Source organism: Lytechinus variegatus, chromosome 5, assembly GCF_018143015.1.
Source record: "Lytechinus variegatus isolate NC3 chromosome 5, Lvar_3.0, whole genome shotgun sequence".
Classification (NCBI taxonomy): Eukaryota; Metazoa; Echinodermata; class Echinoidea; order Temnopleuroida; family Toxopneustidae; genus Lytechinus; species Lytechinus variegatus.
In genome coordinates, this window is record NC_054744.1 from 38706706 (window position 1) to 38733751 (window position 27046).

A 27046-nucleotide genomic window follows, 5' to 3' on the forward strand; every position below is an offset into this window, starting at 1 on the left:
ATTGATGAAATGATGATGATAGGACGGTTCCTATCGGGTGATGTTATATGTAAGTTTGTATATAAGGAAATTAAGAAGTTGTACTTAAAAGCATCTCTTGTATCTGCCAAATAGACTGTTCAATATGCCATTTGGAATTCTTGGCGATTCGAGTTTGTTAATTGCCAAAAATGAAAGTTTTGTCTGTAAGGTGTTTTTTTTTATATATGAAGTCTCTATTATGTGAGCATTCTATATACAAGTACGTTTTAAAATGCGAGGACGCATTTTTAGAGGGAAGGAGGCTGTGTAACGGGCCTCTCCCTGATTCAAACTAGGATTTTAAGTTTACCTAATTTTATATTAAGAATCAACTCGAGTCCCTCTATATCTCTACTTCTATTTACCTTTTTATCTTGTCTGTCTCCCTCTCTCTTTCTCTTCCTGCTCACTCGAGTAATTCACTATTGTGCTATACCAGTTTCACTTTGTAAGTTATATTTTCAAGGTAACCAAATTGAGATTCTGATTATCTTTATGTCTGGAGTATGAACACGAACTATGGTCTGGATTGTGTGTATAATTTTATTCAGCCGTGTTTGCTTAGTGCAAAAAAGGCTTGGTTTTGGAAACACTGTATGAACACTCTTATATGTAAACAAAGCGGACGCGGAACGACGCGCCGTTCCGGTTCACATAATCTAACTATAAATCGTAAAAAAATACTTCAAAAAGAATTATTATAAAATATATGTGCCTATGATAAATGTATAGTATCAGAAATGAGAACAAATTACTTACCTTCATTATGCTATCCCTCACTTGTGATTACTTAAGAAGTCGAAATAGTTGAATTTACACTTCTTTTGCCGTTAACTTAGGATCGGATTGTTAGTTCAAACAGCGCACGCGCAAACTAAGAAAGATGACTACGGATCCTCATATTGTTCTTTAAATAATTGTTTATTATAATTAAATGTCTTTACAAATAAGAGATTGAAATAAAAATGTCTTATTACATTGTATAAAATAATAATGCAAACTTTTGCTATGTTTTTATTACTATAGCAGTTACAATTTTTGTATAAATAAGCATTTTAATTGGATTTTGTAACTTTCGAGGTCCGTTGGTTCTATAGGCGCGCCGCTCTCCTGTACAGCATCGCACTGCGGCTACGCGCATAGGCTTTCCCCCACGTACGCATTGAGCGCATATATAGAAGTGAATTTTCATAATTCGGGGCAGACTAGTTTCTGACACGGCCCCAACTACTTAAACTGGCCAACGTACCTTTGTACACAACTCAACTCAAACTAGCCAGACGGAACTCTTGTTTCTTTATTGCCTAAACAAATTAGGTAATTAACTAATTCCCAAGTACTTTTTAACAACTAAGAATATACCCGAATAAATCATTCGAATATTGAACTATTGATTAATCACCAACAACGATATTTATTATCAAGTTTATTTGAAATATAGAAATATTAGTCCCCTATCTTAAAGAATTAATAAAGAATGAAATACATGTATTAGAGTTGATTAATGATAATACATAAATCTGAAATAACAATTTGTAACAGTGGCGAAATAATTGTTTGATGTACAGAATGATGAATTATTAAAATTATAATTTTTGTTTTTCTTGTTGAACCTGAAATCTTGTCTCCAAACCATTGTGTCTTCTTTTCTTAAGTGTTCCATTGCCTGTAATTCTAAAATCATATACTTTGATTGAAACGAACAAAAATAATTTATCACAAACACCACCTCCTTTCATATTTCCATCTATTTTTCTCTCTTCATCTCTCCCCTCCACCTCACCCTTTTTAACCGTCTTACCGCTCGGACTATCCTGAAAATATTAAACATCTTATTTTCTGCTAAGGGGTGATATGGCCACCAATACCCGGTCAAGAGTGAAAGGGAGTGGGGGTGGTGTGGTCGAAACCGTAGAGGGCGACGGTGACGGCCGGTACAATATTTTGACATCAGAGCATGTGTATATCCAAAAATAAACCTCAGATTTGGACTTTCCATCCCCTAAAACCAGTATATTTCATGTTTTGAAAATTCTAGTTACCCTATACAAGAAATAAACAATAAAATTCATGTAATATGGCGGCCATGCATCTTGGAAAATGACCACTATTTGTAGATTCAACATCGAAGCATGTTTATATCCCCGAATAAACCTCAGATTTGGACTCTCCATCCCCTAAACCAGTATATTCCATGTTTTGAAAATTCTATAGGAACCCTATGCAGGAAACAAACAATATAATGCATGTACGTATATGGCGGCCATCTTGGAAAATGGCCGCTATCTGTATATTTTGACATCAATGCATGTTTTTTTCCTCAAAATAACTTCAGATTTGGATTCTCCGCCCCCTAAAACCTTTAACTCACAAGTTTTTAAACATCTTATTATGCTAAAGTGATAAACAGAAAATCCAAGATGGCATGCCGGCGGCCATTTTGGATTTTCGCGTATATCTCAAATTGCTCAATGCTGACAGAGCTCCAGCATGTAGATTCTTCAAATAGAAGGTCTCACCAGTCAAAATCAGTTTTACAAAAACTATGACATTCCAATGCAACCTTACCCCCTAAATCAGGGTTTGGCTGCCGGACTACTAGTCTGCTTCTGTCATTACAGAAAACAGTGCTTTACGTGTACGTGTATGTCCGCTATTCGAATGGCATGTACAACAAAATAAATTGTAAGAATCGACTTTACTGACGTTTAACTTCAACAATATGTCAGTTATTATATTATATGACGTATACCCAGTTGTTGTGTGTCCGGACGATCAATTTTAGAAAGTCATTTGGAAAAATTTACAAGCGAAGTTTCATCAATTTTTAGTGCAAAATGTTACAAATATTATGCAGAACAAAATAGAAGATGATTCCTTCCATTGAATTTGTATTTTTAGTGTAATCCAAAGACGAAAAAGAAGGCTTCAAAAATATAAAGTGTCCGGACACCCGACCCCCCATCCTACAATTCTTTCCATATGGGCGGCTATAAGGTCGTTTAGCTCAGTCGGCAGAACTTTAGTCCATGGATTAAAATGACGCGTTTTGGGCCCGGGTATAACTTTTATTATAAGATGGCTAAATAATTTGCAGCTTGCTGATTGGTCAAAGCGTACCACGTGGTCATTCGCAAAAGTGTCTATCCCTGCACGCCCGTGAGAATTTCGCGCACCCAAATTGTCTAACCCACGGTGAGTGCAATTTCAAAATGTTTGATATTTGATTTAGATCTATTTCATAATTTCTTTCTCATATAAGGTGCTTAAAATTGCGATCGAAATTACTTAGCCATCTTATAAAAGGAATAACGCATTTTACCCGTCGTTTTTCAGCGATATGCAGTGCACTCGAGGTTTCTTCTTCGCATGCACACGTACTCCACACTCGCCTCAGCCGGCTCGTGTGGAGTGCGCATGCAGAAACCTCTCGTGCACTGCATATTCGCTAAACAACTTTAACCACAGAGATACGATCTTACGTATACGTAAGCTCCCGAAGGGAGCTAGAGAGGTAACTCTTTTCGCGCGTTTTCTTTTCCCATAGGTTTTGTACACAGCCAACATGGCTGCCTGCGGACAATTTGAAGGTTGATTTTGGAGGGTCAATGTTTAATTCATGAGAATGACGTCAAATTACGCAAAATGCACTTCTATGATTGGCTAAGACGCTAATGTTTTATTCATATCTTATGAATTAAACACGTTTTTTCCTTCCCACAATTCCCCACGAGATCTGTGCGAAGTGTTGTTCTTTTGGACTCTGCGAATTTCCAGTTTCTACAACGAAATAGCTCGACTAATCATAAGTTTATAGAATTGATGTTCGAAATCGTGATTTATAAGTGAACTTCATTGCAGCAAAAAATCTTGGAGGGAACATCAATATTAATCTAATGACATTCCATATGAATAAAAGTAAGTTAAGTTCATTTTCATGTTTTGATCTCACTTGCAATGATGATGTGTTTGCCGGGGTTCGGGGCCCATCCCGTATTACTTTACTACGTAAACCTCCATTTCCATGCACTCCCATTTCTTTTGCCCGACTTCCAAATTAATCATCTGTCAGTGAGTTTCTCAAAAAATAGGCCTTACTTACCATTTGTCGTAGATCTAGACCTTCATCGGAATGCTTCATGTAGGCAAAAAGTAAACCTGTATTTCAGTTTTATTGTCGATTATCAGGGGTAGATGTGGACTTGTTTCCGACCTCCTGTTTTATAGTAACGACAAACTGTCGATTTTGGCCAGAGCGAGATCCGGCCTTGATATCGCCGGTGCTAGCCGGCTAGCGAGATTGTCGATGTAGTCATGGCCGGGGTATGAAAATAACGGGGACGGACTAGGCCCAAACTTCAAGCTTGAACGTTGAAGTTAAGGCTTAGTCCGTCCACGCTATTTCATCTTCATATGAATATGTATAATTCTCAGCAGCTTCTTTTATTCAGAAACTTTTTACTTCAGAGTAATCATGAATGAAATCCAATTGATTTAATGTTAGATTTGAATGAAATGACTCACTTAGACGTAAATCAAGTTTCTATTTGAACAGGATGCCCTGGGCCTGGCCTGGGATGGTATTCTGAAAATGTTCTTAGTGTTTACTTCATTCAAATGGGATGTAATTCTTTAGTTATATACAGGACCAGCATAGACCAGGTCCTGATTCAGCTATACAGCTGGAGCAATATGTGGTTGGAATCATTTTATTTCAATAAACAGTCGGGTACCTGGTATGCGTATGCCTCTCTGTGAAACTTTATGATAGAGAGAGAATGAAGTTTTTGGACCAGATAATTTAGTTTGGAATATTCATATGCCAATGATATGGGCAGCTGGATTTTTTTAAAAATATAGTTTAAGAAGAGTAGTTTTATTTATCTCTAATAGTCTCAAACTGTAAAAAAATGTTTATGGCAGATCCAATAGGACCAAGATCTTAGCAGTTCACACCCGGTCAGAGGGACAAAATTGAGAACCATGCAGATCAGCAAGTGTTACACTCTAATAAGGAACAAGACATCTGAATTGGAAAATTGCAAGGTATGCTTGTTATTTTAATAATAATACAGGCTGTATCTAAAAATAGTCTAAATAAATAAATATTCCCTCTTTGAGGGAGGGGGGGGGGGTTATGGCCAATTGAGCTGAATCAAGATAAGATATCACGTAAAATTAAAGCTCCATCGATAGTGAATATTTGCTTGAATTCAGATTCACCAGTATTTCCATTTTCACCGATCATACCTTCTGTCTATGTACTTGTACATAGAAAACAATGATATTAACAGTTATCATCTGATAAATATTTGAAATAATTTGCACTCTTTACTATCAAAACATACTGTAAATAGTTATAATGATATATCAATTTATCTGGATGTAGGACAAAAGTGACAGAGGTATTAAATAGAGTTTAAATATTCTTAATAAAACTGGACTAGATGAGTAAGAAAAATTTACATCAGCAGTTCATTTTATTCTTTCTCTATTTTTTACAATGCAGGTTTCCCACTGCCCAAGCTGTTTAAGTACCGGTATCACAACAAGTACCAAGACGGAAGAAATATGAAGGCCAAGTTAATAAGTAGTTACTTTAAATTAATTTGAATAGATATATCAACAAAGCATTGAATGTTCTTTAAACTTCATATCTGTAGAAAAGAGTGCAGTTCAAGTTCAGGTTCAACAGCGGGCAATGATATTAAAGTATACAAAATTTCACACAAAATACAAGTAAGAAATATTTTTTTTCCAATGGGCAAATGTATCAACTTTTATTAATATTTAATACTTATACTAGTTCTTAGAAGTTTTCGTTAAATTAAATATAATTTCCAGTTTAAAGGCCTATTGTATACAAGACAAAAATTTATATTTTGAAATAAAAATCATACGTAGATAAATGTTAATAAAGGTGATCAGAGGATTAAGAAATAATTTTAGTATCATTCCTGGACCTCATTTCACAAGTTATTACTATTGTAATCTTGTCACTATGACAATTACCATGGTAACAGGGCTGAGCAAGAACTCAAGGTCTTTAAGGTATCTGCAATGGGCTTGGACAAAGTTACCATAATTGCAAGTCTTCATATAATGGCTGAATAATTATGTAGGGATATTAAATTGCATTTATTGTTATCTTAAAAAAAAATTGACATGGATTACCCCTGCAAGAAAATATAAATAGACTATATTTTTAAAAATATATTGAATTCTAGCCACAGTGACAGTAGACAATATCAAATCTCTTTAGGGAGATTCTGGAATTATCCCCTCCCCCCTTTTTTTTACATGGAGTGCTTTCACATTAGTATAATATTTCTTGTCATCAAATTTGGAAGGAATTTACCTCTTTTCTTTGAGTGACAACTTTTGTGGACAAAAATAAACAGAATATCACAAATTTTTATGCTCTTTTTATGAAATCCTGGATGCATCCCTCATATTAACTATTAGGCTCATTGACATATTTTGAATGAAATTTTAGTAAACATTGTATATTTTGACTTAAATGTAGAAAAATGTACTCAATCCTTTTTTTTTTAATCTGATTTAATGCTTGTAGACTCTAATTATTATTGTTATGTTATTTTCAATGTTTTATAAAAATGGATTTCTTAATAAACATGTTAATTTTGAATTAAATTATCTGATCTTGGTCATTTTCATTAATCACCAATTTGTGATGATATATTGCTACCAAAATTTTTTATGCACAAATGGCACAAGATGTTGCACTCTGTACTTAAATGTGATGACACTACTGTGACATCATGAGAGCAAACAGCAGTTAAAATATTCTTCAAGAGAAATAAGGATAAGAGTGGAAAAGTAAGTAAAATGACAGGAGAATTGTTTGCCTTTATGCATATATTGTGTGTGTCACTTTCTGAGAGAGAGAGAAGAGACATGCAGGAAATGGGGGCACTAGTTAGAGAAAGTTGTTTGTTTTGGAAGAAGCAATCATAAGACGAGGAGGGGAATTGTTTCTACAAGATGTGGAACCTGTATATAAAATGTATTTTTCTTTCCACATAAAAATTATACCAGATTCATTTCCAGTTGAAAATGAAAAATAAATATCCTATAGCCTACGATTGGTTTGCTTTCTTGCCTAGATAATTTTGAGAATCCCCTAAAATATTGTACCTAGGTCATGGTTATTGATAAATGATAGTGACATAGAAGTCGCCATTTAAAATTAAGTGCTCCTGACTTCTATTTATAATAGGACCTATATTGGAGACTATACACTAATTATGTAAAATAATTTGATTTGTTTTTATTTTTGTTCAAATAATGAAATAAAGACTCATTTATTTTTCTGCAATTGAAATAAACAGAAATATATATGAAGAGTTTAGTTGCAAAACGGGTTAGGTCCACTTTTTACCATTCCAAGAAAATCCATGTTTTTTATACTGCATTACTCTTATGAGAAACTAATTTGTCATGATGTACTACCCTATCATAACATTAAATTGGGTATAAAAGAAATGTACCTGTATTCAATTTTTTTTCCATATATTCTTTGTGGACCTAACCCCTTTTGCAATTAAACTGAAATGAATCCAATCAATTTTGATTAAAAGGTGATTTTTCTTTGCCACTTTTATTCACAATTTAATTAATGTGAATTTCAAATTTCGTTGTTTTCATTAGAACGACTGAAAATATAGAGGTTTTGAGACAGAAAACAATCAAATTTATGAACAATGGACCTAACCCCTTTTGACAAAAGAGCTCTTCAGAATAGTTTGTTTGCAAAAGGGGTCAGGTCCACTCTCCCATATTGCGATATTTTTGTGCAAAACTAATTTTTATGACGCCCTACCATGAGAACATAAAATTGGCTATGAAAGAAATCTACCTGTCTTCATATTTTGTAAAATATTCATTTCCAAATAAAAAATTGTGTGGACCTAACCCCTTTTGCAACAAAACCGAAATGGACCTTAACCCCTTTTGAAAAAAGTGATTTTTCTTGGCCATTTTAGATCACTTTTTAATGGGAATTTCAACTGTTCTTTGGTATCATCTACTAAAAATCTATACATTGAGACAAAAAAAAATCAAATTTGATGAAAAATGGACATAACCCCTTTTGCAAGTGAGCTCTTCAAATAAGGGCTTCAGAAACATAAATAGATGCCATCGTAATCACATTCAACCATTATCGTCAACCGATGAACACTTACACGATTTAAGGGGAAAAAAAATCATTATGGCAACATTTTCTTGGGGAACCTCTTCTGTAATATAAATAGTGAATGTAATTACAATGAAAATTATATGAAAAGAGGGCAAATCAAGCTCAATTAAATTCCCTCCCATAAAGTTTCCCGTTATTGCCTAAACAAAGATCCTGCAACTTGCAGCTAAATTCAATAAAAATTAGATTACTGGATGAGTGGCATGATAGACACCAACGATATTAAATTAGGTCGCGCATTATGCTAATTAGTGACCAAATGCTAATTTACATATTTTTACGCTATGCGCGAAGGACGTTTAATGACCACGCCTCCATTTCGCTGGTGTACCAAAGCAGTGGCGGTGTCCATAGGCTTGTACATGTAAAATGGGAGCAGTGTGCACTTTTGACCCTCCAAAATTTTCTTCAATTCTGACCGGATGCAGAAGCGGAGTTTCCACCCCCTGAACAACTGCGCGCAATGCGTTATTCCTATAATAGTCCACCTTAGTGAATTCGGTACGTCCCTCTTGCATGAGTTGTGACTCGTACTCCAGAGCTACCAAGTCTCACGCATTATGCGTGAGACTCACGCATTTTGGACTCTTGTTCATCCCCTCAAATCTCTGTCTAAAGCAACTATCACAGCCTATCCCCATATACTTTGTACACAATGTCTGTGATCTCACTCAGATTCACAGAAAATCTCACGCATAGCTGGTCTTTGAACTTTGCATCTCTGGTACTCGTCAAGGGGGGGGGGGCAGGGGCGGAAATCTCTCACAAAAGGTAGGGGGGACAAGGGTCTGGAAAATTTGACAAGCAAAAAAAAAAAAGGTCATCTCGTTCCAAAACGCACGTTTCAATTATTCCCATTTTGAGTTATATTATTAGCATCACCAAAGACCCAAAATAGTAGGGGGGGGGGGGGGGACATTTGATATTGTGTCCCCCCTACTATTTTGAGTAGGGGGGACACGTCCCCGGGATTTCCGCCCATGGGGGGGAGCAGTCTGCCCCCCCCCCTTAGGTACGCTAGTGTGTTCGAGGTTACAGATGAAGAGCCCCTATACTGCGTGGAGTCTAGGGCAGATCTCAGGTAGTTTTTAAGAGCCGAAGTAAAAAAAAAGAGAGAGTTTTTACGGAAACATGCAGCGTAGAGCTTTACTTAGGTAGTGTAATATAATGGGAGGGACGTCTAGCCTTTGGCTAAGGACTTTTTGTCCTGATTGCGACCGTTATTGCATAAGATTTAGCATACGCAATTTTATTTGCCATGCATATATCATTCTTCCAGTTCGTTAATTTGAATCCCCTGAAGTCTCTTCTTTTTTGTTGTCTCTTTTATTCAATTTTTAAGAAGTTAGCTTTTGGCTCATTCCATTCTACCTTCATTTCCCGTTTTAGGTTGCTATTTATCATCTTTTAATTTATTTTTCCTTTCTTATAATCATGCTAATTCGGGGTGATTTGTTCTTTCTCACGTATTCTTCTTTCCCTTTCCCGTTTTTCTTCCGCATTATGAAAGATTTCTGCCTAAATGAGACAGAAAATCGTGTACAACTCTTGAACACACGCACATGCAGGTCACGGAGTGACCCTGAGTGCAAACAGCTGACTGTGTTACAACTTAGGGGTGATACATTTTCACAATAGGGGGTGATCAAACTCACTGGAGGGACTTCGTAATTCTCTTATAACAAAGAAATGTGTACTACAGTACTCCTGTACATGCTCTGATGAAAATTATATGAGTTTTACATTCATTTGAACGGGAGGAAAAGATTATTGTATAGCATAAATCATACTACCATTGTGACCCCTGCCTGGCCGATGGTTCAGGCATGACGATCCTGAGTGACGTCACCGATAGAGACCTCAAATGCCAGGAGAGCCTATTCGACAACTAACTTCATCTAAAAAACACGTATTGAAGACAACATCCAATGGGGAAATGGCTTTCATTTTCATGAAATATACATTCCATTCTTCAATAAATCTTTCACCCCGTCGTTAACTGCCCATTCATTCTCGAGCAATGGGGGAATGAATACAGAGTGTCTAAAAGTTTGTGTGAAATTGTTGAGAAAAAGAACACAGAAAGCCGCTCCAAGGCATAGCATTTTCTTCTTATCGAGAAAAAAGAAGAGAGAAATCCGCTCCAAAGCTTCGCATATTTTTCGTTACGCCGCTCCGATCGCGTTGAATGAGCTGCAATTTTGGTGAAAAGCGGCCGCAGAGCTCCCCGGCGGAGGCCGCGCTAGCGCATCGTGCACGCATGACCGTTCCGTAGGGAGGCATACGCGCTCACACGCTGGCGATCCGTTCCAAGGACCCCCGTTTTCACAAACATTTGTCGTTCCGAAGCCCGTTCCGAGGACCCTCCTTTTTACAATAAGCCCGCTCCAAGGCCCCCGTTTTTTGTCTCGCCCGCGGCACACCCCCACCACTTTTTTGGTCGAGTGCCCCCCCCCCGGGGGAAAGATTAGCCCCAAAACACGAATAGATGAGTTAATCAAATGGGATGAATCATGAAAATCAGTGAAATATAGTTTCTCCTGTACTCATTACTGAATACCCCGACTTGATACGATTAATTTTCCCCCTCTCCATCAACTTTTAAGAAAAAGGGTGCATATTTTCATAAAAATATCATGTGTTATATCAACGGACGCCCGTGCGTACGAGCAGGAGGAAGTCAAATGTCTCGTATTTTTCATAATGTTTTTAAAGTTATTTTTTCTTTCTTTCTTTTCCATTTTCCCCTTTCCTCTTTTTTCATTTTCTTTCCATTTTCATTTCTTTCTCCCATATTGATCAATCCTTTTCCCCTTTGAATATAATTTTTCCTGGGAAAGCCTCCAGGTTGAGCAGCCTACCCCCCCCCCCATCCCCCGCCTGTTACACGACTGTTTTGCATACAGTGACACTTCTTACAGCCCTTTCTTGCTTTTAAAAAAAAATTGGGAGGGGGGCCGGGGCGGAATTACCATGCGTTGTCATGGATAGTGTACGTATAAGACCACCAGAGGGGATTGTTTATTTTCAATTCGTCCAATTGCCAACTCGTCCATTCACCGAATGGTCTACTTTAATTTAGTCTAATATGCAATTCCGTCTAAGGCAGAACGTTAATTGGTACAATAGCCATTGAGTCCCGGCATTGCATGAGTCCATATTTGGTGTAATTGGACTTTGTGTTAAATTGTGCAAATTAATGAATGAATTATGAGACGAAATTGTGATTAGATGGAGTGATGATTGGACCAAATGGTTGTTAGACGAAATGTTGACAGACGGAATGACATTAAATGTAAGTGGTAAGTGGATGAGTTGCCGGCACGGTAGACACTGTTTGCAAACTGCATGACCTTTGAAAGCCCCGCCCACTTCCGCACCCATCAATGTATGGGTAGCCATAGTGTTCCATAAATGTTTTCCTGTAAAAAAAATATATTGGTCTCGTCATTTCACAATTAACCACATCTAAGTTTTGCGATATTTTTTTTACATAGAATTCCCCTATTTTTTGCATAACGGATGAACAAACTTTATAAATAAACTTGGTTTAAACTTAGTTGAGGTTTCAGCCCATAATCTAATAATAACGGATTAAATAGTCGCATAGCTTTCCATACAACGCAACGTGTAGCTAGCTAGCTCTGATCAACAACATACTACCTAACAAAAAAGTTACAGCTGCTAACAATTAAGTAACTTGTTTATAGACGTACACAGTTTTAAAGAGAATACCTTACAGAGATATATCTCATCAAACAAAATGTCAGATATTGCTGCTGTTGTGCCAAAATGCTCGTTCAAAATAAAAACGATGGAAATGCACACTTGCGGTGAGCCGTTACGGATTATCACCCGCGGCTAGCTATATCCCGATATCGTTGGGGACACGATCCTGGCGAAGCGCTCCTACGTCCGAAAGAACCTGGACCACCTTCGGAAAGCACTGATGCTGGAACCGAGAGGGCATTATTACGACATGTATGGAGCCCTCCTCGTCAAACCAGATCACCCGAGAGCCCATTTTGCTTCTCTGTTCATGCACAATGAAGGTTATAGTATACCGGTATGCATGGCCACGCAACACTTGCTTTGGCCAGATATGTAGGTATGTTGCAAAAAAAATAAATCTCAGAAATAAGATGTTTTCTTCATGGCATCATTTAGAGCTCATCAAGACCTTTAATTTAACACCTCATTTATCTCAATAGCCCCAGAAATAAGAAAGTTATTGCAGTTTTAAGGTCATATAAATCGCCTATTCAGTTCTTATGTATTCCTTTGTTTTTTAAGCCAAAAGTTGTGATCTTAACTGGGACCAAGGTGCACTAATAGAAAACAGCAATGCGCATGCATTTGAATATATAAGTGCCCCAAAACACTCCCAAAAATAACAGACGCCGCCGAAACAGGGACATAAAAAACATATCTTTATTCAAATTTCACCACAATATAGTATTGTAGTAGCGACTGCCTTCGGGGCCCGGGTTCGGGCATTTCCGGGAGGCATCGTGAACAATCGGCGGGGTTTCCCGACCTTGGGTCGGGGGTCGGATGGACACAGCGAAGTACATGACTTTGAGCAAGACACATCTACTTACCAAGAGAGCTGTGTTTTTTATACTACAAAGCCGGCAGAGCTAAGCTGCAGGTGAGTTTATTACTTATTTGCATAAACTTAGTACCCGCGCGGCTTCATTGGCGTCACGGACCGGACCTGTGACAATTTTGGGCCAACCCTAGCTAAGAAAAGTAAATTAGGTCGGGTCAAATCGGTAGGCCGGGTACGGGTAGCAGTGGGATTCTGCGACCGAGGGCATCCGGGCTGTATTTTTCCCTTCCGTTTTCCTTTTCTTTTTTCGGTTTCCTTTGACTGTCACTGTCTGTTCTCTTTTCATTTGTATTCTCTATTCTCTTTTCTACGGATTTCCTACTGTCTTTTTCTTGTGCCTTTGTTCGGTTGCCTTTTATTATTGACTAATAAAAACCTAACCCTAACCCTCGAGCAAAAGCACTTTACTCGAGATTGACTGCTTTATTTTTGTGCAGTGATTCGGGTCGATCGCGCGGTGAGCGTGCACCGCGAGTAACGACCCACCATAGAGATGTATATTGACACTAGAGTAATCGCTCGCATTGACGCGCGCGTAATGCGGCTGTGATTCCATGTATTGCGCAGCCGCCATCTTAAATCAAGAGAACATATGAACACTCTAAAGTGTTAAGTTGACCTTATCTGACACCCTTGTCACGGTATATGCTATATGATGGCTATAAATAACTACTACTCAGTCGACCTCGTCGTTTTCCCCCGTTTTCTGGATGTTCAGTCCATCTCCTTTATAAAATATGCATGGTTATCATATATTTTAACATAAAAATGTTTTGCCTTGTGATTTTAACGTTGCATACAGCATTAAATTGAAAATATAATGTAAAAAAGTGAAATATGTGATATTCTCCCATAGAGCCGTGTGTTATAAATCCGCGCTCTTGCCCTCTTTAAGATGGCGGTCGCCCCGAACATGGAATCACAGCAATTTGATGAAGTCCGCCCTCTAGTGTCAATAATATACATCTCTATGCGACCCACCTACTCGTCGTAGTGGGGAGTCCATTGTCAAATTAAAATAAATAAATATAAAAAAATAAAAAAGACACCATTTTTTTTGAGAGTGTGGAGTGATCGTGATTACTCGTATTGTAAGTTAGGGTGTATTTAGATTTAATTGCATTACTGTATTTTTGTATTGTAACCGGTGACTTGACCGGTTAACTACAGCCTGCCGTTGAGGCTGTCAAGTGCAGGTACCTGTGATTTTATCTTGAACTTGACAATAGTCTTACAATTCAGACTCTTGTGTACCGGTTATACACCGGTGTTATTGCAAGAGTTTATTTTGTTAAATATTTGCTGATTTACATTCGATGGGTAGGTTTATTATTAATTGAGATCAACACTGGGTTTTTTGTGAAATATACTCAGAGTTAGTCTGAATAATCAGACCCTTTGAGATTTATTTTAGGAAGTGAAAACATATTTATTTTTATCGGCCTAATTTAATTAATTTACACATTGTTTTGAGTTTGGAGTACGGTTAGTCTGTATTTTAGACTTGACCTTTTATAATTGATAGTCTGTGTGCCAGACTCGGTTTGACAAATTTTGCCGGGTTAGTCTGGGTTTCAGACTTATTGTTGTTTATACTGCTTTAATCAGCGGTTACTGTTTGGATAATTTTCTGATCTATAACTTAATAATTTGATATTAGGTTAGTTTATATTTCAGACCCTGTTGATCTAATTAAGTGATAGTCTGTATTTCAGACCCTGTCTTTTAATAAAAAATATATATATATATCTGATTGGCTGTAGTGATATATAATTTAGACAGAAGTCTTAGTTTTGCCACATTGACAGACAAGCTAGTCTTTATATCAGACCTGAGATTTGATTAACATAATCATTACCCTATTGGATATAATTTTGGGTTACCAATAACTATAGTTCATTGTTTAGGATAGTAATTACCAGGTACCGTGCACTCAATCAGATCAACGCCAGCTATTGACCTTCCAACGTTCGGCCGAGCAACCGTGATTTAATTACCTTCCGTAGGCTCTGCGCGTCGTTGGCAGCATTACATTAGCACTGAAAGATTTTTGGGAATCAATAAAATACAGCAATACTGAAAGATTTTGGAAATCTGAGAAGTGAACTATATTAATACTTGTAGGTTTTTTGGAAACAAATAGATAAAATACAATATTTTTAAAGGCTTTTTGGAGGATTTTGGATATAAATAAAACAATAGCTAAATAGTACTATATATCTATATAGGAATAAAGAAGCCATATACATTTAGCTGCAATTGTAGCTGTGTATAATTAATTGGCTACCCTTCCTTTGTAAGGGTGTTTTTTATTGGTTTATTTCAATACATGGATGAGAATAATTCCAATCAGTTTGTTATTGAAATTAGGGGGAGGTTACGCCTTTTGCGATTTCTTTTGTTAGCGTACCGTGCCGGAGCGATCACAAGGGCGGAACTAATCCAAGTATTGTTGGATTTATTCTTTCCGCAATAGGAATTACTGATTAGTAATAAAGAGACATAATCAGATTATTTACTACAATGGCGGAGTCAGGCCGACTCTCGATTAATTCATGTTCCATGTTGGAACTTGCGGCTGTGCCTGGCATGACTGCCGCGGGTCTGGCGGTCATCGCCGAAGCCAGGTCACATTATGGGACCATTACACCCGACCTATTCGCGTCGGCCCCATTTCTCGGGGATATTCCGGTTGATGGCTTCGATTTCGCACCTCCATCCGTATCCACCGCCTCAGCAAGCGGTGCCACACCAGCGCGTCCAGCGGATAACTCAGCAGCATTCCAGTCTATGCCAGAGATGCATCCGATGGGGGCAAGCACACCCCGCTGCAACCAAATTCCGGATCCTTATCAGTTCGACTTCTATCCGCCTCCGGATTCTCACGGGAGCAGTGGGCGGGCGAACGCCTCCGGCGCCAAGGGAACTAATCCGCGCGCCAACGCCACACTAGGCCTGCGCCAAAGAAGGGATAATCCCTTTCCTGGGGACAGTTCCGGTCCCGCACCGGATTCCCAGATGCCTCAAGCGAATGCTGGGATAGACACACGCCCCGCAAGGAATGCTTCACACCAGGCAAACCCTAGGGTGTCTTTGCCCTATAGGGATATTCGAACTGTGCCCCACAGTGCACCGGTGATCGGGCTTAGGCCCCAGGTGGCCAATGCCATGGGCCGCCCTCGCACTGGTCTGTCTTTCCAAGTACTCCCCAAAGGTCTCTCATTTGATGGGAAGTCCCAGTGGGATCCGTTGGAAGAGTGGGCGGACCGACTTCAAGAGTTGGCCAGCAGGGCTTTTCCGGGCAGCCCTGAAACCTTTCTCCAACAGAAGCTGGTATTGCGTATGTGCCAAGGGGCATATGACCGCAACGCGGGGTATCAAGCCCTGAATCACCGACCCAAGTCGGTGGAGTCCGCAGCGGATGCTATCCGGTGGGCCCAACACTCCCACACTGCGGTGTTCGGTCGCTCTAAACCCGCGAGGGCATCAGTAGCCCACATCGATGATCCTAGTGAATGGGTTGTAAAACAAGTCAACACCACGCCTACCATGCCGCGAAACAACCCATGGAAAACATTTGTCAAGCCCTCTGGGCCCAAGCCGGGCCAGTCGCGGCCAATAGGAATGGGTGAGGTCCTGCACCGAATGAACGGGTATGACGACCGCCTTGACACCCTATCAAAGGATGTGGCAAGGCTATGTGAAGCGTTTGAAGGAATGATGGCACGCCCTTCTGCTGAGCCCGGGGCATGTTATTAATGTGGGTCCCCCGGACATTATCAGAGAAATTGCCAGAAAAGAGGCCCCAGCAACAGCAAGCCTTCAGTTTCCCTTATTGAACTTGAGGAGGGAAACAAGATGGGGTCGGGGGAGATGGCCGAACCTCGACCCATGAGTCCCTTGGCCGAGTCGGACCAGGAGTAGGTGTTCCTACCCCAGCAGGTGACATGGGCGATGATGCAAACATCGAAGTGTCTTTATGGCACCCATCCCCAAAGGACCCGGTGATCCGGGCACTTGCTGACGGTTTAATAGACCTCTCGGCTGAGCTGGAATCTACGTTTCCGGTAGCACTGCCTAGCCCTACCCCCACTGAGGAGGCAGCAGTGAGCCCACCTGAGGAGGGGTTGGAGGTGGACCCCAGGGATATAGAGCCCGAGGAGGTAGTGGTATGCCGCTTGGGGACAAACTCAATGACTTATGTGCCTGTTGTCATAGCTGGTCATGAACTAAAAGCGGTTGTTGATACTGCTGCTGAAGTGACCATTATTTCAGATAAAGTTTATGATAAGTTAGACCCCCGCCTGCGCACAAGCGTTCGGTAACTGCTTACTGCAGGTCGGGAGATGCGCATGGCTGGAGCCATTGTAGGTCCCATGTCTTTCCAATTAGGAAACTCTTGTTTTGAAGGAGATGCATACGTAGCTCCAATCGAGGATGATATGCTTTTGGGTGCAGATTTTCTGCATGCTAAAGGGGTGGTCCTTGACCTCAAGTCGGCCCGTCTGGAACTGGGGGAGGAGCAAATACCTCTCCAGTTTGGATCTGATTTGTCTGAGCATAAGGTGGCTCGGGTGAGAGCTGAATACCGAGTCATCGTTCCTCCAAACAAGGCCAAACGGGTCTCTGGAATCTTAGATCAGAAGTTAGACACCTTTGTGTTTGAACCAGTGCATACCCTGGAGGGGATTGCCCCTCAAACTTTGCATGATGCAGGGGCCACAGCTGAAATATATGTCATCAACTTGGCTGATCGCCCAGTCATAATAGATCCTGGTGATCTTCTCGGTGCAGCACAGGAAGTAGAGGTGGCCAAAGTTCCCTATGATCCCACTGAGGACGTGATACGCGCCTATCAGATTAAAACGGGGGGGGGGAGTGAGAAGCTCCCTAATCATCTTGAAGATCTTTTCACCCGTTCTTGTGAGGGATTATCATCTGCGCAAGGCAGCGAGCTTCTTAATCTGCTCGTATACCATGCAGACGCCTTTGCTAAGGATGAATTCGATCTAGGGAACTTTACCCTTATTGAGCACGGTATTGATACTGGCACTTCGCCTCCTATTAAACAAAGGATGAGGCGTACTCCCGTAGCATTTGCGGGTGAAGAAAAGGCACACCTAGCTAAGGTGGAGAATGCTGGTGTGATTCAACCCTCAATCTCTGAGTGGGCTTCTGCTCCCGTATTAGTACGGAAGAGGGATGGGGGAGTTCGATGGTGCATCGACTACCGGGCACTTAAATCGGTGACCCGGAAAGATGTTTATCCTCTGCCTAACATAGAGGAGTGCCTGGATACTTTGGCTGGGAATTCGTGGTTCTCCAAACTTGATGCCAATTCGGCATAATATCAGGTTAAGATCAAGCCGGAGGACCGTAAAAAGACGGCTTTTACTACTAAGTATGGGCTGTTCGAATTTGTCCGCATGGGCTTTGGCTTATGTAATGCACCAGCCACTTTCTCCCGGGCAATGAATTTAGTTCTTCGTGAGCTCAACTGGGATAGTGTTCTCGCTTTCCTGGATGACATTATTGTCCTCGGTAAAGACTTTGAGGATCACCTCGTCAATTTTTCGAGGGTACTGCAGAGGTTTCAAGAGTTTGGTCTCAAGCTCAAGCCTAAGAAATGTGTGTTGTTCCAAGCTCAGGTGGAATTCCTTGGGCGAACTGTGAGTAACAACCGGGTGGAGCTTAAGGAAGGCGACATTGAAGCGGTCCAACGCTGGCCGGTTCCTTGTACCACACGTCAGGTGGAGCAGTTTCTTGGACTGGTGAACTATCATCGGTCTTTTATTAAAGACTATGCCGCACTGGCAGTCCCCTTATACCAGATCACTGGTAAGAAACCCTTTCATTGGGGTTCTGAACAGCAGGCAGCTTTCGAAGCCATAAAGATACGCCTGACTGCGGCCCCAGTTCTGGCTATGCCTAATGGGGACGATCCGTTCATCTTAGACACTGATGCATCGGATGAAGCCATTGGTGCAGAACTCTTGCAGCTGCAGGATGGTCAAGAACGCGTTATCTCCTACGGCAGCTTTGCTTTGACGCCTGAGCAGCATCGATATTGCGTCACTCGACGCGAGCTGTTGGCAGTTATGAGGTTTACCCTTCAATATCGGCACTATCTTTCGGGCCAATCATTTGTTGTCCGAACAGACCATAGTAGTCTCACCTGGTTACTTAAGTTCCGTTATCCTCAAGGCCAACTGGCTCGCTGGCTAGAAGAACTCAGCCAGTATTGTATGAAGGTTGAACATCAGCCTGGGAAAAAACATGGAATTGCCGATGCTTCATCACGGATACCTTTAGATGAAAAGGTTTGCGAAGGGTTTCAGGTCGCTACAGACCTGGATCGACTTCCTTGTGGAGGACAGATGCCTGCTGGTGTCCATCTAGATCTGGAGACAGATATGAGAGGTCTCATAGATCTTGAGACAGATCTAAGTGATCTCATAGATCTCGATACAGATCTTGGTGATCTCATAGATCTCTCAACAGTTCTCGAACCAGTCCCACCGGTTATTCTGAATCAGAGTATACAAGCCGGTGATACTTCTGCGATTTCATTAGAGAATGAACTGAAGGCGGAACCAGAGGACGTACTTGTCTGCCGCCTTAATACCAGTTCCATGGCCTTTATACCTATGCCATCGGGAGGCCTATCCGGAGACTTCGGATATGAAGACTTGGAGGAGTTTCCTCTAAGCCTGTCCAAGACTGTAGAGCAGGAGCGGAGCTGTGCGCTTAGCCCAGAAACTCCTGGGTCCGCTCCAAGAAATCTGGATGCAATAGTTCCCCAGGAGAAGTGGTTTGCTAAGTGCAGTGAAACAGTTTTGAAGCTGTTAAGTCTAGATGACTCCTTCATACAGCTAAAATCCTGTAAGCCAGGATCAGCCCATACTGGTGTCGCCAATATGAACTTGTCCTGCTGCATCACAGCAGGAATCCCTTCGCGAAGGGGATGGCCAGTGGCTCTGCCTGACACCCGGCAGAGGAGGCTATGGGATCCTGGAATTAGCAGATTTCCAAAGATGAAATCCTTGGGAACACCTGACTCAAATCAGGGATCGCTTCGGAGATAGATTGACTCCAAGGATCACCGTGAATAGTTCGGGAATTCCAGAGCAATGCTACAAGACGTTGTGATCCGGTCATTGGGACCACCGCTTATCTACATAGAGGGTTTGGTTTTTGGATTTTCGCGGTGAATGTCTCAGTAAATTCTCCCTTTTCTGAAGGATTGTCTGGGTAGGTGTGAACTCCTCACCAACACGGTAGGAAGGAAGATGATCCTGCAGGTACGGGACTCTATGAATCCCGCCGCATTCTGGGAATGGTGGGCGTGAGTCCCTAGAAGTGGATTCAATTGCATTGCACAATATCGCAGCGCATACCCTGAATGTTACCCCGGGAGAACCGGCTCGATTCGGTTCTAGTGAATCCCAGGAAGATGGGGTACTCAGAATACCGGATGAGTGTCTCCTATTGGAGACTGACCCTGCAGACGGGGTATATACTTCGTCACAACCCGGGACGCCTTTTGGCTGTGCTTCCCGGGAGCCTGGCAATAGGCCGGGATGTATCCAGGGTGCTTTTCCCAGTGATATAACTACTGATGTGAGTGTTCCCTGGGTTTTTCCTTCAGGAGGCCTGACCTTCTGGAAGGTTTGTTATTCTAGCAAGGTTTTACTTGCTTGACCCCATTTTGGGGGAGTATTTGGGCTTTGCCTATGATGTTTTTAGTTTAGGCCACTTTTTTTTGTATTGGGAGATTGTTTTCGGCTTCCAAATTTAATGTTTTAGTGGCCAGGTTATATTTGTTTTTTATGTTTGGTTACCCCATGTTTAGGGGGTGGGTTTTGTTTTAATTTTAAAAATATATATTTTTGAGCTCTCGGTGTAAATTTCTGGGAATCATTACTGGCGGGGCCAGTCAGTCGCTACTTTTTTTTAAAATTGGGTGGCTGAATTTTGTCCACATTTTTAATCATTTTGGAAATATGACCAAAATTTTTTAAAATGGGGGGCCTGTAGTAGCGACTGCCTTCGGGGCCCGGGTTCGAGCATTTCCGGGAGGCATCGGGAACAATCGGCGGGGTTTCCCGACCTCCGACCTGGGGTCGGATGGACACAGCGAAGCACATGACTTTGAGCAAGACACATCTACTTACCAAGAGAGCTGTGTTTTTTATACTACAAAGCCGGCAGAGCTAAGCTGCAGGTGAGTTTATTACTTATTTGCATAAACTTAGTACCCGCGCGGCTTCAGTTTAAATGTTGCTCTATCGGGAAGAATACATTTTAGAGTGGGATGATACCTGTAAATGTGAATAGTAAGAGGTTGAAAGCGAGGCCAAAGTTCCAGTAGCATACAGAGTCGCAAGATCACCAAGTGAGAATTTTTTTCAAGTCTATACAGCTGCCATAAACATTCAACTATGTAAAAACAATGATGCCATGGGGAATAACCTTTCCTTGCACATGCAAAAACAATACAAAGCAATGCCCTCACAGTCGCCCTGCAATTCTAGCCAACACACTCAATGCCTCATTCAGAATGCACCTAGAGGGCGATTTTGCAACATACCTAAGATATGCCGTTGATTTTGGACTTGTTGAACCAGTTTCTCCAGAAACAGAAATTAATCTTCAGTGCCCTTGCGGATTGGTGAGGTCTTTTGTAGAGTATGATGACAAAAGGAAAACTTCTGGAAGAGCGAGATTTCTGAGTTCCCCTGCTTTTGCTATTAGAACAGGTAACTGAAACTGGAAAGTTTTAATAGCAGCCTGTTGTGATTAGAAAATTTAATGGACATGGTTGAATTTGAAAGTACTTGACATTTCCACAGACAGTGGAATCAGATCAGAGTCTTTAGATCAATTATATATATATATTCATTGGCGGCGGAAGCCACAAATTTTAGGAGGGGACAACCCAAAAAATTTTGACAAGCAAAAAAAAACAAAACAAAAAAATTTTTCAACCCAAAAATTTTAAGGGGGGACGTAGGAAAATAAATTGACAAGCAAAAAAAAAAAAAAAAGGTCATCAACAAATTTAGGGGGGGACCGTCCCCCCCTCCTCAAATTTAGGGGGGGACACGTCCCCCCTGTCCCCCCCGCTTCCGCCGCCTATGTATATATTTATCTATTACCAGCTTCAGCTTCTTGAGCACTGTAAAAACTATAACTAACTAGCCTAGTAGAAATCTGTAGACAATGTAGGCCTACATCTGGGCCTACATGTACATGATGTTCCATTAATTCATTATCATCATTATGACAATGACAAAATCTGAATCGTATACTGTTAAGCCTCAATTTTACTCACCAAGTTTATTACAAAGAAATTCAAACCTGCCAACCAAGCTTTTATCACCAGACACCAACAAGCATTGTCATCCTCTGTTAATTTACTTAGGTCTTGAAAGTTGAAGTCGATTCTGTTTTAGCCTGTTCCATTCTAGTTTGTTTTAGAAGGGATTTTTGTATACAACCAACTCCAAGTGAGATTGTTGAAATAATGATGTTCATTCTTCAACTTCCCTCAGATATAAAGTTGAATGTACCAAACTATGGTGAAGTAACAATTGACATCAGCTACGGGGGTGCCTTCTATGCCTTAGTCTCTGCAGACCAACTTGGTCTTGACCTCGGAAAATCTTCTTTCCAAAGCATCCAGGCAGCTGGAACAGCTGTTACCATGGCAACCAAGGATGCAGTGATCCTGGAACATCCAGACAGCCCAAACCTCGCCTTCCTTTATGGGACTATCATCACAGATGGAGAGGATACTTGGAGCGAGGAGCCAACGACCAATATTTGTAATTTTGCTGATTCTCAGGTTAGCTGATTTTTAATAAGCTATGATGTCATATCCTCTCTCGCCTATGTTTCTGAATTGTTTAATTCTTTTCTAATTCACTGTCTCCCTGAGTCTAGTAAGAATAACAGATGAATGAATGATGATCTTTTTAGATCATTAGTTTCTCTCCTGTAATTTTTAATTCTTAAAGAAAAAAAATGGATGTATTTTTATAATTTCATATAATATGGTACAAATTATATGAAAATCGTAAGATTCCATCATTGTTTTATTTGTAGCATATTCCTTTGTAGTACTGTTTCATAGAAATAAAGTATAATAGAAATATTCCATAACTTTGCTTTATCTCGTAAATGGGAGAACATTTAGTTTAATGGAATTACTAATTAATTTGAATTGTAATACATGTTCATAAGTTCAGGCTTTCTCAATACCATCTTGTATCAAATTAATATGAGCAAGGATTGGTACAAAATTTGCCAAATTTTTATCAGTTTTTGTCTCACCTGCGAAGCAGAGTGAGACTATAGGCGCCGCTTTTCCGACGGCGGTGGCGTCAACATCAAATCTTAACCTGAGGTTAAGTTTTTGAAATGACGTCATAACTTAGAAAGTATATGGACCTAGTTAATAAAACTTGGCCATAAGGTTAATCAAGTATTACTGAACATCCTATTAGAGTTTCATGTCACATGACCAAGGTCAAAGGTCATTTAGGGTCAATGAACTTAGACCATGTTGGAGGAATCAACGTCGAAATCTTAACCTGCGGTTAAGTTTTTGAAATGTCATCATAACTTAGAAAATATATGGACCTAGTTCATGAAACTTGGACATAAGTTAATCAAGTATCACTGAACATCCTGCATTAGTTTCACGTCACATGATCTAGGTCAAAGGTCATTTAGGGTCAATGAACTTTGGCCGAATTGGGGATATCTGTTTAATTCCCATCATAACTTTGAAAGTTTATGGATCTAATTCATGAAACTTGGACATAATAGTAATCAAGCATCACTGAACATTTTGTGCAAGTTTCAGGTCTCATGATTAAGGTCAAAGGTCATTTAGGGTCAATGAACTTTGGCCGAATCGGGGGTATCTGTTGAATTACCATAACTTTGAAAGTTTATTGGTCTAGTTCATTAAACTTGGACATTAGAGTAATCAAGTATCACTGAACATCCTGTGCGCGTTTCAGGTCACATGACCAAGGTCAAAGGTCAATGAACTTTGGCCGAATTGGGTGTATCTGTTGAATTACCATCATAACTTTGAAATTTCATCTGATTCATGAAACTTGTACATAAGAGTAATCAAGTATCACTGAACATCCTGTTCGAGTTTCAGGTCACATGATCAAGGTCATGTAAGGTCAATGAACTTTGGCCATGTTGGGTTTTTTTGTTGAATAACCATCATATCTCTGTAAGTTTATTGGTCTAGTTCATAAAAGGTGGACATAAGAGTAACCATGTATCACTGAACATCTTGTGCGAGTTAGAGTAGTATTCAAAGTCAGCACTGCTGCTATATTGAACCGCGTGATGCAGGTGAGACGGCCAGAGGCATTCCACTTGTTCGATATATTTTGGTTATTTTTTTGGGGGGGAGAATTAAAATTAAAACATGTAATATTTGTGTTGATCATGTTTTATCATATATTATTGTTGTAAACTAAATTTTATTTAGGTGAAGTTAATATGGTGTCACATTATGGAACAAACTAGTAGCGCAACGTTTCAACTGCTACAGGCTAGTCTATGTTAAAGGCAATGCGACTTGCAGGTAGCAGTCGAAATGTTGCAATACCAGTTTGCTCTATTGTGTGACAACGGATTAACTTTTCAGCTATTTCTCCTACCACGATGATCAAATTTTTCTGTATTTTTTACTAAATTGTACTTTTCCCCAACAGATTGACAAATCCCCCTGTGGGTCAGGTGTCACTGCCCGCATCGCTCTTCAGCTTCATAAAGGACTGATAGATTTGGACCAGACTAGATCCTTTAGGAGTGGGGTCACAGGAACAACATTCACAGGAAAAGCAGTGGAAAAGACTAAGGTGAGCCGCTTTGACGCAGTTGTGGTTGAAATATCAGGAAAAGGGCACTACGTAGGAGAAAGCACCTTTATATGTGAAGACGATGATGAATTGGGAAAAGGATTTGTTTCGATAGAGCACTTTTTAGAGGACTCAAAATAATCAAGTGAAATAAAAACATTTGTCCATCTTATTGAGGACAGGTTCCGGTTTTTGTCTCACCTGCAAAGCAGAGTGAGACTAAAGGCAGCGCTTTTCTGATGGCGATGGCGGCTGCGTCAACATCAAATTTATGAAATGACATCATCAACTTAAAAAGTATATGGACCCAGTTCATGAATCTTTTACATAAGGTTAATCAAGTATTAGTGAACATCCTGCCTGAGTTTCAGGTCTTATGACCAAGGTCAAAGGTCATGTAGGTTCAATGAACTTAGACCATGTTGGGGAATCAACATCAGAATATTAAACGGAGGTTAAGTTTTGGAAATTTCATAAATTCGAAAGTGGACCTAGTTCATGAAACTTGGACATAAGGTTAAATCAAGTATTACTGAACATCCTGCCTGAGTTTCAAGTCACATGATCAAGGTCAAAGGTCATTTAGGGTCAATGAACTTTTACCAAGGTCGGGGTATTTGTTGAATTACCATAACTTTGAAAGTTTGTGAAGCTGATTCATATAACTTGAACATGAGAGTAATCAAGTATCACTGAACATCCTGTGCGAGTTTTAGGTCAAATGACAAAGGTAATAAGGTCAATGAACTTTGGCCATGTTGGGGGTATTTGTTGAATACCCATCATAACTCTGAAAGTTTATGGATCTATTTTTTATCAAATTTGGCCATAAAAGTTATCAAGTATCACTGAACATCTTTTGGGAGTTTCAGATCACATAACCAAGGTCAAAGGTCATTTAAGGTAAATGAACTTTGACCATGTGGGGGTATTTGTTGAATACCCATCATAACTCTGAAAGTTTATGGATCTATTTTTTATCAAATTTGGCCATAAAAGTTATCAAGTATCACTGAACATCTTTTGGGAGTTTCAGGTCACATGACCAAAGTCAAAGGTCATTTTAGGTCAATGAATTCGACCATGTTGGAGGTAATTATTGAATTGCTGTCATAGCTTTCAAAGTTTATGGATAGTTTATGAAATTTGGACATGGGGTAATCAAATATCCCTGACAAGTCTTAGGTCACATGATCAAGGTCAATTATCATTTAGGTTCAATGTGCATTGTATCATTATATGAATGACATTTTTTGCGAATAACTAAACTAGTAGTTTTCAAAGTCAGCACTGCTGCTATATCTTGAATCACATAATGCAGGTGAGACTGCCAGAGGCTGTTTTAGTTTTACTTACCGGGGTATGCCATTTTTTATGGCACCAGACTCTCTTACAGGTCAATTAAATGTGATACCAGTGTCAGTAATACCAATGAAAAAAAAAGATTTCTGAATGGCAGTTCCTTTTTAAATGATATGTACATACATTGCATGGAATGGAGTTAATGGAAACGATTTCAAGAGGAGCAGAATTTTTCATGGTAGTAATTTAAATGTTAGGAGCCAGGACAATAGAATTCAATGGGGCTAATTATGTATTCATCATTTTTTATGGTATTGGTATATCAATGGTATGTACACCCTGCATTAAATCCCCTCTTCCTTTTCCTCCCCCCTTTCTCCTCTTCTATCTGCTCCTCTTTCTCCCCCTATGTCTCTCCTCCTTCTCCTCCCCTCCTCTTTCTCCTCCTCCTCTTCCTTCTTCTCCCCTCCTCCGAGTACCCCTTTGCTTAATCTTCTATCTTTTAAAAAGTCAAGGTAGTTTATATCTCAGATGCGTAACAGAAATGAGACATATGCGCTGTTTTTTCTTTTTTTGGTAAAACTATTATCTCCTTGAATTAATAACAAATCTTGCTCTTGGAGTTCAAAAACAAATAAATGTAACTGCAATATTCAAAGATACATTTTATTGAAAAATACCTTTTTCATTACAAATTTACAATATGATCACTGTAATTTTTAATTTAAGTATTAATATTGCTTTGTTTTTACGCTACGCTATGTAATAGACACTTCCCGTGTATTTTTCATATGCACTTACTGGAGGTTTGAACACCGAAGTTCACTAACCCTCCAGGGTGGTTCTGAGTGGATTTATCTCCGTTTTCAAAAAGCCTCTATCATGCTTTGGTGAAGGGTCAGTAATGTGAATTATACTTGAGCAGGTTTGGGCTCAATTACAAGCCAATTGATCAATTACATAATTAAAGGAAACCAAAACCCAAGAAGAGAAGCA

The 27046-nt window shown here is 39.9% G+C and overlaps 1 protein-coding gene and 1 long non-coding RNA gene across 2 annotated transcripts; both read left to right on the plus strand.

Moving 5' to 3' along the window:
• Positions 1-1875: 1875 nt before the first annotated feature.
• On the plus strand, positions 1876-25075 carry LOC121415453 (trans-L-3-hydroxyproline dehydratase-like). Its single transcript, XM_041608656.1, has 4 exons — positions 1876-1955; positions 3119-3216; positions 22409-22701; positions 24602-25075. Exons 1-4 carry the CDS (start codon positions 1876-1878, stop codon positions 24887-24889), a joined length of 759 nt encoding a protein of 252 aa, XP_041464590.1. The 3' UTR covers positions 24890-25075.
• On the plus strand, positions 3505-6482 carry LOC121416102. The gene is made up of 3 exons (XR_005970100.1): positions 3505-3939; positions 4945-5067; positions 5531-6482. It is a non-coding gene; the product is annotated as an uncharacterized LOC121416102 (long non-coding RNA).
• Positions 25076-27046: the final 1971 nt, after the last annotated feature.

Bases quoted from the DNA above. Each gene is read 5' to 3' on its own strand.
- LOC121415453 (XM_041608656.1), top strand. From the start codon at position 1,876: ATGGCCACCAATACCCGGTCAAGAGTGAAAGGGAGTGGGGGTGGTGTG. The intron at 3,217-22,408 runs GTGAGTGCAATT...AACTTCCCTCAG, and splicing joins CCCAAATTGTCTAACCCACG to ATATAAAGTTGAATGTACCA. The intron at 22,702-24,601 runs GTTAGCTGATTT...TTTCCCCAACAG, and splicing joins GTAATTTTGCTGATTCTCAG to ATTGACAAATCCCCCTGTGG.